The sequence below is a fragment of the Fundulus heteroclitus genome, chromosome 20, assembly GCF_011125445.2.
Source record: "Fundulus heteroclitus isolate FHET01 chromosome 20, MU-UCD_Fhet_4.1, whole genome shotgun sequence".
NCBI classification, from domain to species: Eukaryota; Metazoa; Chordata; class Actinopteri; order Cyprinodontiformes; family Fundulidae; genus Fundulus; species Fundulus heteroclitus.
Genome location: NC_046380.1, coordinates 9,196,012 through 9,212,156, shown reverse-complemented (window position 1 = coordinate 9,212,156; position 16,145 = coordinate 9,196,012). Strand labels below are relative to the sequence as shown.

The following is a 16,145-nucleotide window of genomic DNA, read 5'->3' as shown; positions in this document are numbered from 1 at the left end:
ATAAGTAGTAAATACTTTAGACAAACATATGCAGATGTCAGATTTGCAACAGGCTTGTTTCAGTCAGTAGTACTGACTGACCTATTTCCATATTGGTTAAGTGCCAAAATTTAGACATTCATTGTATTCTTCTTCTTGAAACTTAAGCAAGTAAATAAATTCTGCAGTAAATGCATATATATATACGGATATATAGGGAATGCTTCTAAGCGTGAAACTCAGATGAGTACTGAAAAGGTTCTGCTGTAGTACAACACACACCAGTCTGCTTAGTCTGTTCTTCACAATATATCAGAACACAATCTTATTTCCTCGTCATGCTGGTGAAAAGACCATTTCAAATTAAAAGGATTTTAAATCATATTCCAACTTGGCTTTACAGTTGGAACACATAGATAATTTGGTATTTTGCGAGCTCATAAACCAGCTGGACTTGAAGTCAAGCTTGACGCCAGGCAAACTCTGTCTATTTCACAAGGAAAAGGAACAGGCTCCAAATGTAATGTCATATTCCTGTTTGCAAAGAAAAGGCTTTGATAGTACCACGCCCATGGGTGCTGCTGCCCTCTGGGAGGACATGTGGCGGCTGGCAAATCTGGCTCAAGTCTAATCCTCCTGTGTCACCTCTGTCTTGATATATGCAGCCGATGTTGGTTTTGTTTTTGTTGTACAGGCTATTCAAAGTTCATCTGTTAAGTACAGAAAGACTTCCCTCTGGTGGTGAATGTACGAATCTTGCTGTCACCGGCTGCTCATCTTGTGCTGGTTTGTCACCTTTTTTTTACATCATCAAGTTGACGGTTGGTTGTGCACATAACAAATTACTCGTTTTGGAAAAATGGCAAAAAGAAAGTCATCGTTGAAAGAAAAAAAAAAAAGAAAAAGTTTGCAGTTCACCAGAAGACATGTATAGGCGATAGCAAACATATGGACAAAAGTGCTCTGGACAGATGAGAGCAAAGTAGTGTTACAGAACACTAAGTGCACATCACCCTGAACACATCATCCCAACAGTGAGACATGATGTTAGATGTACCCTGCTCTGAATACGGACAGGAAAGGGGGTCAGAACGGATAGCTTCCTGGGGGGGAAAGGGTGGAGTTTCACCCGCTAACTAGACAACGGCCCAGAGCTGAAACGTGAAAAAATTGATTTCAACAAGCCTTTGTTCAACCCTCAAATAAAAGCTCTCCTCATGGAGAAGAGGAGAGCTCTGCCCAAAGAGGGGGAGTGGTGCGGCCTAGTGGTTAGAACAGGGCGCTTCGTCCTGGAGGTGCTGCAAGGTGTCCGGTGTGACTGACACTCTGGGTCCCTGAGTGAGACCCTTAGCCCCAGAATGCTCACAGGCACGGCACAGTTGGACCTCCCTAAGGGATGGGTTGAATGAAGAGTTCAAATTTCATTGGAATGTACGTTGCAATGACAAGTGTAACGACACGGGAGCCAAAGAAGATCAGGGATGGGGATGGGGAAGAAACATCTAGAGAAAGAAGTTGCATCAGAATGACAGTAGTTTGTTCAGGTCACAAACCAACTGAACTGGTCCAGTTCTTCAACGGGTCTGACGCTCAGCCCAGTCACTGCTGCTGCAAACATCTCTGTCTTCAGCGACCGCCTGCGTTTCTTCCCCAAACGTTACACCTCCAGGCTCCTGAGGTGGTGCACAGACGTTCAACATGGGCCTGAAGCTGGGGAAAGTACCACAACCGGTGAAAGTCCTCCGGTGTGGTACCAGTGTTAAAGACCACACATCAGTGGGACCTCAGAAGCTGCAGGCCAGTAGCACTCACTTAGCTTCAGATGAAGACTCTCATGAGGCTGGTCCTCAACCATCTTCGACCCCCAGGTGAGGTCTTCGTTGGATCTGCTGCGGTTCTCCTACCAGCTTGGTTTTGGGGTAGATGAGGATGCCCTCATCCATCTCCTGCACCGCAATCTGACGCAGCTAAACATCCATGTAGCTGACATTGAGATGGTGGAATGTATCTGGGTGTTCACCTGAACAATAAACTGGAGTCACGGCACTGATGCTCTGTATATGAAGTGTCAGCGCAAGACTACCTGCAACTGTCACCCTTAAATACCGTTTTTTTGGACTCTTCTTCAGTGAAATCTTCTTGAAATGAGTGTATTTTTCCTTGATTTGAGCAGCAAAATAAGATGATCTGCCAATGGAATAAGATTTTTGCACTTAAAATAGAAACAACTCATCTCCATCATCTTATTTCAAGCACAGGATATCTAATTATCTTATTTTAGGGGTCAAAATACTCATTCCTTTGGCAGATGACCCTATCTACCTGCTGAAATCAAAGAGAAATACATAAATTTCAAGATTTTACTTATTTTTGTTCCGTTTTTGCAGAGTGGCATCAGTCTTCTATGGTGTTGTCGGAGCAGCAGCTGAGAGAAAGCGATTGCTAGACTAATCATGAAGGCCAGCTTTGTCCTTAAACGCACCATGGGCCCAGAGGAGGTTTTTGGAGACAGACCTTCTGGAGAGCTCCTTCAGTGCCAGACGCCGCATCCTAAACGCACAGAGGAGTGATGTTGCAGATCCTTCCCCCTGTTAGACTTTATAATCATCACTGTTACCCCAAAAAAACTCAAAGGTTTACATCCCCGCTTTTGATTGCAGTTTTTCCTAGTTCTAGTATAGTCTAGGTTGTGTTCATACGGACAACTATACATGCACATGTTGTACTTTCTTAAATCATCCCTCCCCGTTCCACAAACAGTATCTTGGAATCTGTATAGTAAACACAAAAAAACCTGCAGTTATTAAAAATGGCTATTCTTATAATCAGTTTTTATATTTTAAAAATCAAACTGACCACTAAGAATCTAGAACTAAATCTAATAGAATCAAAATTCAAGAATTAAAATTTGTTAATACAGACCCATTCCATCTAGTCTGAGCTGGAGCTACTCTGCAAAGAATAAGTTTGAAAACTATGAATCTTCTTCTTCCAGCGTCATCATACTGTACTTTGCACTTCTAAGAAAAAATAAAATAAATACTTTGACATTTGAGATTATAGCATGACAAAATATGATGAGCAGGAACACTTTTTCAAGAAACTGTTTACAAAATTAAAGCAGTCCAGAAGCATTTATATGGTCTTTATTATTGCTTTCATGATTTGATTCATTTTCATCAGTTTTAGAGGAATCAACTGAGTGTTTTACCAACACAAACGTTGGACTTAAGAACTACCAAGTGCTTCCCATCATGCAGCAGCACAAACATTCAGTCATGTGGTAAGCAAGTGTCTCATCTGAATCAACATCACTAATAATATATTATTTATCTCAACATTTTTAGTCATTCAAAGCTCTGAAGAAAATCATCTCTGATGATCGAAAAGCTCAAATCTACAATCAGATCATTTTCAGTCTATTCAAACTATTTTCATAGCTTAAAAATATATAAAACAGGAGTGTAGATTGTCTAAAACGTGGACATTAACAGTTAATAATGGTGACCAAGAAAAAGATAAGACGTGGCAATAATTTATCCCTTCACTTAGAATACAAAACTGAAATGTTTTAAACAGTTTCACGATGATCCTTACAGTAAAACCGTTGAAAGAAAACCTGAAATGTAAACTGTTCTGAGCGTCTGCGGCCTCTGGGCCGGAGAACTTTCTCTTAGCTTAAAAGCTCATTGTAACAATCAGAAACAGAAGCTGGCCCCACAGTCACTGAGTGATGCTTTGCAGAAGTCAATACTGCCACACGAGAAATTCAACCCAAAAAACAACTGGCCCCAGTCAAACTACTGCTGGGGGTGGAATGCACATTGGACCTGGCGCTTAATAACGCAAAACAATGTGGACTTAAGACTTAGAAGCACCACGGCAACATGTAAATGTACTAGGAAGCATATCTGTATACTGTAGCTGCATAGAGGGAAAACTAAAGAGTGTTAAAAGCCTGCAGATGACTCTATAAAAGTATAAAAATGTCAAAGCGTGTGTCCTGCACTACTTTCAGAAAGGTTTCCTACTCACAGTTCATTCTGAGGCCTTATTCTTAATCTCAAAAGCATATTTAAGAGGAGCAGACTAAAGCTGACTTCAAAGCCCATTTGCTATAAGCTTCTACTTCAAAGTTATTCCTCTGGATCCAAGGCACTGGGTTGTTGGCCCTCTGGGGACCTTAGTGGAACATTGTGAGGCTGAGCCACAGGGAAACCTCTGAGCTTTTCTTGCAGACTACCTACAGCCAGCCTCATCTGGTCTTCTGCCCCCTGGAGAGACTTCAGCTCCATGGTATAAAAGATGTAGAGCAGAAAGGTGGTCAGCAGGATGGCGAAGCACAGGGCGGCCAGCAGGTAGAAGGATATACGAGGGAAAGGCTGCTCGGCTCCCAGGGCGAAGCAGGGAACCGCTGCGATGGCCAGCTCCAGGAAGAGCAGAGCCAAGCCCATCACTCCGGTGCGTGCGGCGGTGTAGCGCATCCTCTCAGCGCAGTGCAAGCCCACCTTGACTTCTGTGCGTGCCTCGGTTAGAGTGTCAACCAGCTCGGCTAGCTTCTCTAAACAGCGAGAGGGAGACAAAACGGACAAAGATGGTGTCAGTCCTATTGGGTACATCTTTCTGGTATCGGGTTGGGTCCCATTCCGTCTTCAGAACTCCCAGAATTAATTTAGCCAAGGAAACATTGCCTAGATATTTTTGCTCCATTGTGCAGTTGCTGCAGATTTCTGGAAGGAAAAACATGCCCCACATGACTACACTTTCAAGTAGGGCTGGGCGATATGGATTAAAAAATAAATCTCCGATTTTATCATACCAAATCCGATTAATCGATTTTTCCTCCTTTTTGTTTCATAAAAAGAAATTAAAGAAATAATTTTAAAACCTTGCTTTTATGTCAAGCATTTCGTCAGGGAGTTGACCTGAATTCAAAGTGCAACTAAAAACAAGCTGTGAAACATGCTTGTAAAACAAGATGGCAGCCGTGCCATTATAAACAATGAAAATATAACAAAACATTTGCTGCTAGTGGTATTACACATTGAGCTAAGAACAGGCTTCACTGCACTTGTGAACTTCAAACTAAGTTAAAAAAAAGTAAATAAGTAAATGAAGTACCTCGTATTATGGTAAAAAAAAGTTTCCACTTAACAATATTTTGACAATACATTTGCCTAAACATATATTCAGCATCACATGCTGTTCTCTTCATGAAAACCCAATGAGTGTATTGGCAAAATAAAATCCAGATTTTCCAAAAATGAATTGTAAATTCGAATTAATCGATTAAATCGATTTATCGCCCAGACTCATTAGACCAGGCAATGCTTTACCAACCTGGGCTCTCATTTATAAAACTTGCGTGCATACGGCACTTCTCATGCAAACATTAGTATCTTTTTTTTTTCTTCTTCTTTTTTTCTGTGCGGTCCTATAGCATCCGTTTTCTGTTCTTAGCTGACAAAGGACGGACCAGGTGTGGTCCTCTGCTGCTGTAAGTCTCAAAGTTCAATGGGGTGTGTGTTCAGAGTTGATATTCTACATAGCATGGAAGTGTGGTTATTTGATCTGTGGCCTTTCTATCATCGCAAACCAGACTGCCTACGCTCCTCTGACATCACATGAGCGATATCACAGTAGATATGTAATAATATCTATAATATCCAGCACCAGCGGTGATGCTGCGTCCGAGTCACTTAAAGCGTAACTGACCCCAAAAATCGATGTTTTTGCAGATAAACTGTATATTCTGGACCTAAAAGTCATACTTCAATGTTACTGGGCAATCTTTTTTAAATTTCATGTGAAGGATTAGTTCTGCAGTATTTGTCTTAAAACCGCCTTAGTGCTACCCTCTTAGGGTTGAACGTTGCAGTTTAATGTTCCTATTGGTTCCAACGGTCCATGCTTTTGTCATCATAGCCCTGCGCTCGGGTATAAAATCATCCCAGTCAGACGCGCCCCGTCGCCCCCCATCGCCCTCGTGGTGAGTCTGATTCAAGAGTTGGAATCACGAGCATTGAGGGCATCGATCGATGGTGCTTAGCATTTCTTACAGCCCTGTTAGCAATGATGCTGCTAACATCACTTTACCCCTCAGAAACTGGACCCATTCTGTCCTCCACTGCCTCAGCAGTACCAGCTTCAGACATTGCTGAGTCAGCGGCTCTAACCGATAACGCTCAGGCCCACTGGGCTCCGCAAAGTCTCCCTCAACATCCAGTGATGAGCAGGGGTTGAAAATCCTCCAACTAGATAGACCAATCTGTGGCAAAACCACCAGTGGTCTCTTCATGTTTCAACATGTGCCTTTCCCTCACCCTGACCACAGCCGGCCTTAACCCCTTCCCACCGCTCCGCCACACACTTAGCCGTGTGTTTCTTTGTCTGGGAGGTTATGCTTTTACATAGGAGGGAGTGAAGGGACTTTAACGCAGGACGCACAGGAGAAAAAAAAGTTAAATTAATCTTGCAAAGAGAAGTTACTAAACGGAATTGTTCGATGGCAATCTATTGAAGAGGGAGCCTTAGTGGCAGTCTCTAAACAGCGCTAACATTATATTATGATAGAAATACCTGCGGGAGTGTCCTGAGTCTTGTCACTTCCAGTCTGAGCTGGAATGTGAGATTCTAGCCGCAACTCTGCAGTGAGAGCCTCGTGATCAGAATATGGGAGAGCATGGCCAGGAACGGAGCCTTTGGTGGTGGACATGAAATCACAATAAACGGACGCTTTGGAGGAACCCTGAAATGACAAAGTGAGCTGATTGAAGGTGGTTTAAGGTTTCTAAAAAAAAAAAAATCAACATTACAAGTAAGATTTGAAATAAAATAAGCATTTGACAGCATCAAGCTTCCACCCACCTTGAACAAGATGTAGTCGATCCGAATGCCCTTCTCAAAGGGGATGAGCTCATTTTTACTGATGAAAGGGTTGTCTGCTATTAAAGTCATACCATTCTCACACCCCTAAAAAAAGCAAAACAAAAAAAAAACAACAGACGTTCTCAAAATCTTAGACACCACGAAGAAACAAATGGTTGCTGTGGTCGAATGAACTGGCTTTTAATTTTGACCTCTTGAACTTTATTTCCTGCAAGTCACTCTGACATGTTAGCTTTTCGACATCTTACAACACCAGGCCAAAATCAGGTCAGTCACATCTTGGCCATCCGTTTCACAACAATCGTGTGCGGCACGAAAAAGATGCTCAGCTCACGGCAAACATTTTCTGCAAAGCAACTCCACAGCATAGACTTGCTTAAAGCCCATTTGACTCATTCCACAAAAGCTTTAGCAGATTTATTTCTAAAGAGCAAGAATGCCTCAAAAACAACATGAGGCTTAAAAACTACTAGAATAAACCATTTCTAAAACCGAAACAATTCAGCATGTGAACAAATTAATGATGCTGTGTGGCCTTTTTCTCGCTACCTACATCAAATTTAGCTGTCTCTACGTAACAGTCCCTCAGTCCAGTGTAGGACATCAGTAGTCTGCAGCCGAGGTCCTGTGGATGCATGTTGAGGTCACCTCCCACAATGACTACATCTGCTCCTGTAGACGTATGGCTAACAGAAAACATACAGAAAAAAAAACATCCTTAACAATGCAACTCGTCATCAAGGTGAAAATGTGCATGGATTCTTGTGTAGATGACTGAAAATTGGTTTTGGTTGAGCGAAACAAGACTAAATGCACGCAGGTGGAGATACCGATGCAAAGACTATGTAAATACACTGCAGTGTTACAAACACAACAGCTCACACAGTATGCAGTGAAGCAGAGACACACTACCGGATGAACTGCTGCAGCTCCCAGGCCTGGACCACTCTGTGGGACAGGTAGGAGTCCTTCTCTCTGCTGTACTCTGCATGCAGCTACAATTCATAAACAGAGACCAATCCACGTGAATTCACCAGTTAAAGGAAACACAAAACCCTAACGCAAGAGCTTACGTGTGTGACATAGACGTTCGCAGTCAGGCCCGCCAGATTCAGAACGGCCATCCCAACGGCTTTACCTCCAAACCAGTCCCCGTGGTGAGCCTGCGCACGAGAGAAAATTTATGAAATGTCTGAAAACAGCAGATCTACGGGGAAAAGAACCAAAAAATGTGGCGGACTGAAATTGGGAATAATTATATCTCAGCTAACTCTCAAAGCTATATTTAACACGGTGTTTTTCATATTCCAACAGCCTCATAGTCACAGAGAAAGAGTTATGCAAATAAAAAAAAATTACGTACGTTTTATGGAGATTTTACAATTTCGCTTCAATAAACTCCTCTGCAAAGATAAACACCTACTCTATTCATCTGACCTTTGGTCTTTTTTGCCTGTTCTTCCTTTCTCCAAAAGGTTAGTACACACAGAAATACAAATCTGCTACCCAGAGTAAATATCATTTTGAAATTTGTAAACTGATGTCAAGTGCATTATAAATATTGCATTGCATTATTATTATTATTATTATTATTATTATTATTATTAGTGTAAAACATAGATCATGGTGGTCCTTTGCCCCGAAAGCATGGTAAATGTAAGTAGCAGTTATATTTAAATTTCATGTTTATTTATGAATAAACTTAGTTAATTCAGAATTAACTTTCATAAATGGCAGTAAAGTGTATTCATTCAACTATCTTTGTAGGGTAGCTTATCTTACTTACTACTAATCTAGTGGCTACAAACATGCTACTCACACATTGTTGTAAGACCGAAAATCCCTTTATACTAAATAAATAAAATGTTTGGCATACGCACATAATATTATCGTTGTAGCTGAAGGTAAAGTTTATATTTTAAATGATATATTTTCTTTATTACATTGACCAAAAAACTATTTATATTTGGTTGGTCTGTGCGGGAAACGTGTGAGCTCTTCAATGACAATAATGGAAATGGAAATCTTGCACACAACCAGAAAGGACTTGCCATGTAAGGGTAACCGTTCAAAGAGTAGCGATAAAGGAACGTGTCATGGATTCGGTGTTTGGAAAAAATGGCCAGGCCACTTCCTATGACTCCGCTGCAAAGAAGGAGAAAAAGCAAGACATAAGCAAAGGTTTTACATTTATTATTTTATTTTTACATATACCCCCAACAAATGGGGTGAAATCCTATCGTGATTTATCTAATTAAGTTTACTTTTTCAGACAAAAAGAGAAATAGGACCAACAAACTAAAGCAGCTTTGGAGTGTGGTCGCATTTTTTGGACCATAAGGCGCACTGTGAATTTACGTGTCTATGTGTATCTTTGTCCACATAAATGATGCACTGGATCATAAGGTGCATTACATGTTCTTCCCAAGTGTGTAATATCACTCTGCCCCTCCTGTTGGGTGACCAAACATCTCTGATTTCCAGGGACAGTCCCCGTTTTGAATGACCATGATGGAGTACAAAAAGTTTAGCCCAACAAGAGGTATTTGCCCAGTCCTGCCTCTGTCCCGACGTAGTAGAGTTTTGCCAAACGCACCTTCCCCGCCCCCCGTCGGCGTTGCAGTTCAGCCAAAAACAAACCACACCTCAAGCAGAGATTCTGTGCTTACCCAGAAACGTCCCCAGTTTTCATTAGAGAAATCAAATCCGGTCACCTTAAGAAGGAAATACGCGGCTTTTGGGCGTGTTTTAAAAGCGTAAATATACACCAGACACTGCAAAGTACGCTCCACGGCTGCATGATTCTGCGGAGAGAACTTTTGTCATGGGTAAGTAATTAAAGAAAGACAAATTACCAGTAATATATGGGTAAGGTATTAAATTACCAGTAATATATTCTATGTTTTGATTAACTAAAAGTCTGTATTTTGACAATATCTGATTATAAATCGCATATTTTAGTTTGTTAGCTTGTCACAACTACATAATTCATGGCGCTTTATTTTTGATGACTCTTATTTTGGGATACTTCCGGAAGTGAACTTTGACACAGGATATTATTTTCGCGTTTATTCCCTGCCAAACAGCGCGTATGATATTAAAACTTCAATCTAATTTAGCCATTGCATAGCATAGATACGTGCTAATTATGCTTCTAGTGTACATTTATTGACTGATGAAAATGAAAAACTAACCTAAGCGTAAGACGCGCGTATGCAGCATTTCTGCGCTTATGCACAGCAACGTGTCTGGTGTGTTTCCTCCTTAACAAAGCTCTCTCCTGAGACGGAGAGCTATCCGTCTCTGCTGGGAGGACAGAGTAGTTGGACTCCACTGCCCTGTTTTGAACATAAGGCCAAAATAAACTGAACTTTTATATTAAATTAACTTCCTAGGTTTATTGTTGGTAGTGCGTACTCCGGGCGTGGGCTGCCTTACATGAATGGACTTCTAGTTTTGACATTACAGTCAGGCAGTCTTGTAGACAGCTCAGGGGTCCTATCAGGCAGTGACACAGTGTACCGTAATGCTCTGAATGTCCTTTGAGCGGAGCGGCTTCTTTGCTAACCAAAGTCGTACTTATTAATTTAAGGATTTTAAGTGCACCTTATAGTCCAGAAAATATGGTAGCTAAGATTAATCATTGGCTTCAGTTACATTTTCAGACAGCTCAGTGCCATTCATGTCCGTTTTTCACCCCACTTGTACTGGTCTTTTGAAGATACGGGTATGTGCCACCCAGGTAAGAGTGAAACACATCCACAATTCACCAGAAAGGGATTCCTTTATAGGCAGGAGATGGTAGATATTACCTTTTGAAGTAATGAGAGTGAGGATGAGTAGAGGCCAGCTTTGTTTTCAAGTAGAGAAAGTCCTTCTCACTCCACACCTCAACAAAACAAACAAACACACGTAGCCCATTACATTCAAGCAAATAGAAAACGAAAAGCTTTTTAAATACCCCTTGTTGATATCTCTGTCAGTTTATCTCCAGGCTGCTTTTAGCACACCAACCCGTACAAACTGATAGGGCTGATAAAGGCAATCGACCTTTAGTGACCGTGCAATAGCTTTCACCTACCTCTTGCAGTAAGACAATGTCATGCTGTTCTTTGCACAACATTTGGCCAATCATCTGATAGCGCTGAGAACAGTGTTTGCTTAGATAGCGGATCCCCCTGTTGAAACGAGAGTTTGCACAGAGACGGTTTTCATTCTGCCAACCTGCACATGCAACACGCGGATGTAAAACTTCACATTTGGAATATCTACGAACCACAGCCACTGACCAGCAGTTCAGAGAAAAGACCCGCACACCGACACAGTCTGTGTTAGCCATGCTGACGCGTCAGTGGATCAGTAGAGGCGATGATGGACTTTCAGATCAGGGCTAGTTTAGGTCAGCTGCGGCGGCTGGGGCCGATCCTGATGGGTCACACAAAAGGTTATCCGTCACTTTAATTAATCCGCGTTCCTCTGGTGTTATTGCAAGCGACGTGTGACTGCACAAAAACACCCAGGATGCATGTGTACGAGCAACACCGGTGCTGCGTTTAAACTGGAGTCATTCGCAGAGTAAATACCACCTGACAGTTAGAGAAATGTAATAAAAAAAAAATAAAAAAAAAACACAAAACCTATGATTGGGATGAAAAGACAGAGTCACCAAAAGAAGAAACTCTGGAAAATGTCAGGCAAACTTAATGAATTGCACAGTAAGCACATAAAGTGCAAGTCAAGCAGTCTGACATTTAGTTCCATATTTTTTAGTTGTTTTTCTTTTTTAAGTGTTTTAACCAATACAACTTCAAATTAACTTTAAGAGATAACAAGAAAAAAAATGAATTTCCCAGAAGAAAGCTCTACTTCTAAATAAACTATATCCTTTAAGTTACATAAAGCGGAGACAAGCTTTCCGCGCCGTCCTTTGTGAGGCTGATGAATGATCAATGTGTTAAAGGTCAGCTGACCCAGACAGGCTTCAATACACCATGCAACTTTTTCCTGTGTTTTCTTTCCACATAAAAAACTAACAAAAAAAAACAAAACAAAAAAAAAAACAGAGACAAATTTGCATTCGATTTATTAGCCCCAACCATTGTGCTGACATTGCTCCGTTTGGAAAGAAAAGGGAGAAACTGTAATCTAGGAAAAGCAATCAGGGGAGGCCAAAGCTAATTGAGTTTAATTGAATAAAAAACGGGCCAATTTCCTGCTGTCAGAACCTCCAGTTCCGCTCTACAATCAAATAAACTACAATTTCCAACACATTTTGCTATGAGGTCAAATAAGCTTATTTATCGATACGCTGCTATTGTATGAATGCTTGAGTAAATGTGCCACCTACTTAAAATACTAACTTTTGATTTAACAATCTCAGGTTTTAGCAGCATACTAGATTTTTTATTTTTTTATTTTTTAGCATATATTATTACAGGTTAACTAAAAGAGAATATGCAAAGACACACAGATGTATGGCGAGAAACCCAAACATCTCACCATTGGTTAAAAAGGTTTTAGTGATAAAGAATCTGATTAGCAAATAAGTAAAATCACAGACATCAACCTATGGGATTTAACACAAACATATAACGGCTTGCTAGGAAATAGTAAGAAAAAAGAAATGTTAAACGTGATCTAAAAAGGGAATCTATCTGCGGTAACTTGGACATGATTCAGGTGATAATCTGAGGGTGTTACACCTGTAGTTGCTGCATGGTGTTGGGACAGGACAGGTGAAGCTTTACCGAAAATTGCTTTATTATTATCATCAGGTTAAACGACTAAAATGTTAGCAAACTCCCCCCACATTCAGCAGCCCATTTAATCCTTGCTGAAAACACGACTGAAAGCTCGTTTCTAACCTTTATTTACTTCCAGCTGACGCCAACCGCTAGCTAACCGCCAAACTAAACCCCGTTAGCCGCTGCCTGCAGCCGAGGAAGTTGCTCCGGTTTCCGTTCGCCAGGTCCCACTTCATCCACGCACTCACCGTCAGTCGGTTGAACCGGAGAGTTGATTCGCCGTCGTAGCTGCGGTGGGATGATTTTAGTTTTTTTTTGCTTTAGTATCCGAACACTTCCTGTTAGCCTGTTAGCCAGGTTAATGGTCGAGGAGAAGACACATATCCCCGTAAGGTCCGCACATATAAGGCCACTACACCTCTGACATGGTGTCGCTCTCTCTCTCTCTTTCAAACAGTTCCCAACTCAGCTGGCATAAAAAAATAATGAGCTGACCTCCGATTACAGTTCTTTTTTTATTTTTTTTATTTTCTCTTTCAAAATAAAAGCCGACCTCGAATTCAAACGGCACTGTGAACTAACTTGCAAAAATAACACACACAAAAACCACGGATAATGCAATACTGACAGATAAAACCCCACATTCTTTCGGGGTAAACAATACGGTTTATTTATTTTATTTATTTAATGTGTTTTTATTTTGAATGCCAGGCTTCCGGTTTGAGCTGCCTCCATCGTAGTTAATTCTGGGAGTTGAAGTTCGGCGCTATTATGGTGAGCGATGTCGATTGAAATGCGAAATAATACGTGGTATTTTGCATAGCAAAAAGCAAAAATTATTTGAATTACAACTAAAATAAAATGTTAATAGTTTTCCAAAATAAAAAAAATTAAAAATTAGCTGCCATTTTTTTTTCAGCATCGAGAAGAACATTTTCTGCTGGCTGATTTGCTTTGTTGCATCGCTGCATGAGCCACTTACTGCAACTCGCTTCATAGAAAGGTCTCTTTCAGTCTATTTAAGTGGCTTCCTCGTGGGATTGGACATGTTTCAAACAGATCCGTTAGAGCCCACTTGTGGTCAAATTTGTGTTGCTCTCAAAGAGTAACATATTTAAGGCAAGGCAAGGAAAGTTTATTTGTATAGCACATTTCAGTAACAAGACAATTAAAAGTGCTTTACATTAATAGAATATTAGAAAACATTATATATTAATGTATATCAGACTTTCAGCACTTTTTCAGTCTTCTGGAAGTTTGTTCCAGGTACGTGGAGCATAAGGACTAAATGTTGCTTCTCTGGTTCTGGGTTCTGGTTCTGCAGAGTAGGTTTGAGCCAGAAGACTGTAGTAGTCTGGAGGGTTGATGCACTGATAAGTCTGTGATGTATTTAGGTGCTAAGCCATTCAGGAATTTATAGACTAACAGAAGTATTTTAAAGTCTGTTCTCTGAGATACAGGGAGCCAGTGGAAGGACTTTAGAACTGTGGTGATGTTCTCTACTTTCTTAGTCTTATTGAGGATGTAGGGAGGAGCATTCTGGATCCGCTGCAGCTGTCTGTCTTTTTCGCAGACCTGTGAAAACATCGTTGCAGTAATCGACTCAATTAAAAATAAACCCATGGATTCGTTTTTCGAGATCCCGTTAAGACATTAGTCTTTTAATCCTGGAAATGTTCTTCTGGTGACCGAAGGCCAGTTTTGTTATTGTCTTTAGATGCTTTTGGATGTTCAGGTCTGAGTCCATCACGACACCCAGATTTCGAGCCTGATCAGTGGTTACTAGCTGAAGCGACTGAAGCTGTGTGCTGACTCCGCTCCTCCGTTGGTCAAAAAATATTACTTATTAATATTATTTCATTTTGTTTTTATTCAACATTTTGGCAGATTATTCCTTCATTTAACTAGGTAAAAGACTCGTTGAGATTAAAACCTCTTTGTCCCAAGTGTTAATTTGAGACATATTAAATGATTTTTCAGGTCAATATACAGCTTGTGGCACATATAGATACTTCACACGGAGGGTCGAATCAACTGCTGAATGGGTCATGTGACCTAGTGCGCCCCTCATGGTCACATGAGTGTGTATGTGACTGAGTAGGAAATGCAGTAATTTTTTTTGTTTTGTGTACTTATTGGTCACTTTTAACCGTTATACTAGAATTACCAGAGAAGGGTCATTTAACATTTCTACCTTTGGAGCCCAGAGACGGGTCGACTGACCTGAAGGATTTTAATTAGCATCCTATAAGCAGTTGTGAACCGGCGCTTTTGTTCTGTAAATAAGGCCATTACTGGTGCACCAAAGGAAGGGGGAAGCTTAACTCCCTACTAACTGCCAGGTACAGCTGTGAGCAATGACCAGAAGTATTTGTGTCTAAGTCAAGAGGACTGAAATTCCAGCATGAGAAATATACAAACGTATAAGAGGCAATGGCAATTTGGACAATTTGGTATTCGTACTACTTGAACTGTTTTGCATTTTGTTAAATTATGATTACAAACATCAGTGTATTTCATTGGTATTTTATGACATTTACTCGTACAAATTAGTGCATAATCGTAATGTGAATAGAAAAGGATCTGTGGTTTAAAAAGTGGTTTTCAAAGGCAAATCTGAAAAAGTGTGGACTGCATTTGTATTCAGGGCCTGATATTCCTAGATTAAAAAAAATGCTTAATTACTAAATTCTAGTCAACACAAAACTTACTGTTCGATTGAAACAATAAGCTTGTTATTGTTCGATTGAAATCGGAAAGAGAGGGGCATAATTAGACATGACCAGGACATGGTCATCAGCCTAAACTGACAGGGTATCACTCAGACAAACATCTCCTTCTTTAAAATAATTTTCAGAACTACCTTGTTTGTGATGGTAGCACAGAGTAGGCTTATTTTTCTACCCTGACTCCCAAGCAGCTAGTTGATTTATAATATAACATACATACATAATAAACCATACACGATGGTTTTAGAGATTTTGTATCCCAAAAATGCTGCACTTTGCTAATAACAAACAATTGTTTATTATTATAGTATTTAGTTTTAGCCACACTGCAGGGTAATAGTTGTAAAGTGATAGTGTTGGTTGTTTTTATTCTTTGGGGGATGCTATATTCACTAGATACAGGGAAACTGGTCAGAGTAAAAAAAGGGGACCTTGTTAAATGCAGTGCAATTATAATCTAATGAAATAAAAGTTATTTTCTCGGGTGTTCTGACCTATGAAATCAGCAAACAGCTCCTTAATTTTCAAGGAAAACTTGTAAGGAAAACACGGGTTGCCTACAGTAAAATGTGTCTTTTTTTTATTATTATTATTTAACCCCATCCAATGATAGCCCTGCAGTAACTTTGAACGCCAACCCGTGTTGCTAATTTGGTTAGTTTTCTACTGTAGAGCTGCCTCCATCATAGATCTCACCCACCCCCAACATGGACTATTCACACGTACCTTCTGGCCTGACAGTACAGAAGTGTGGAATGCTTTTGTGAGTTCGGCTCTCCTCCCCCCCTGCTGATTCCTCAGGCAA

The 16,145-nt window shown here is 40.5% G+C and overlaps 1 protein-coding gene across 3 annotated transcripts; it reads right to left on the bottom strand.

Annotated features, from left to right (window-relative positions):
- Nucleotides 1–3,108: 3,108 nt before the first annotated feature.
- smpd2b (sphingomyelin phosphodiesterase 2b) lies at nucleotides 3,109–13,106 on the bottom strand. 3 transcript variants are annotated; one of them, XM_012865168.3, is made up of 11 exons: nucleotides 12,860–13,106; nucleotides 11,157–11,292; nucleotides 10,949–11,045; nucleotides 10,680–10,756; nucleotides 8,919–9,012; nucleotides 7,941–8,030; nucleotides 7,780–7,862; nucleotides 7,421–7,553; nucleotides 6,847–6,951; nucleotides 6,559–6,727; nucleotides 3,109–4,540 (listed from the first exon to the last, which is right to left on the bottom strand). In XM_012865168.3, the coding sequence occupies exons 2-11, from the start codon at nucleotides 11,204–11,206 to the stop codon at nucleotides 4,116–4,118; spliced, it is 1,323 nt and encodes a 440-aa protein (XP_012720622.2). In that variant the 5' UTR covers nucleotides 11,207–11,292; nucleotides 12,860–13,106; the 3' UTR covers nucleotides 3,109–4,115. The 3 variants fall into 3 exon arrangements, with proteins under 3 accessions (XP_012720622.2, XP_021173517.2, XP_036007297.1); XM_021317842.2 differs by lacking the exon at nucleotides 12,860–13,106 and adding an exon at nucleotides 12,732–12,853; XM_036151404.1 differs by lacking the exon at nucleotides 12,860–13,106 and having other exon boundaries at nucleotides 11,144–11,224.
- Between the last annotated feature and the right edge of the window lie 3,039 nt (nucleotides 13,107–16,145).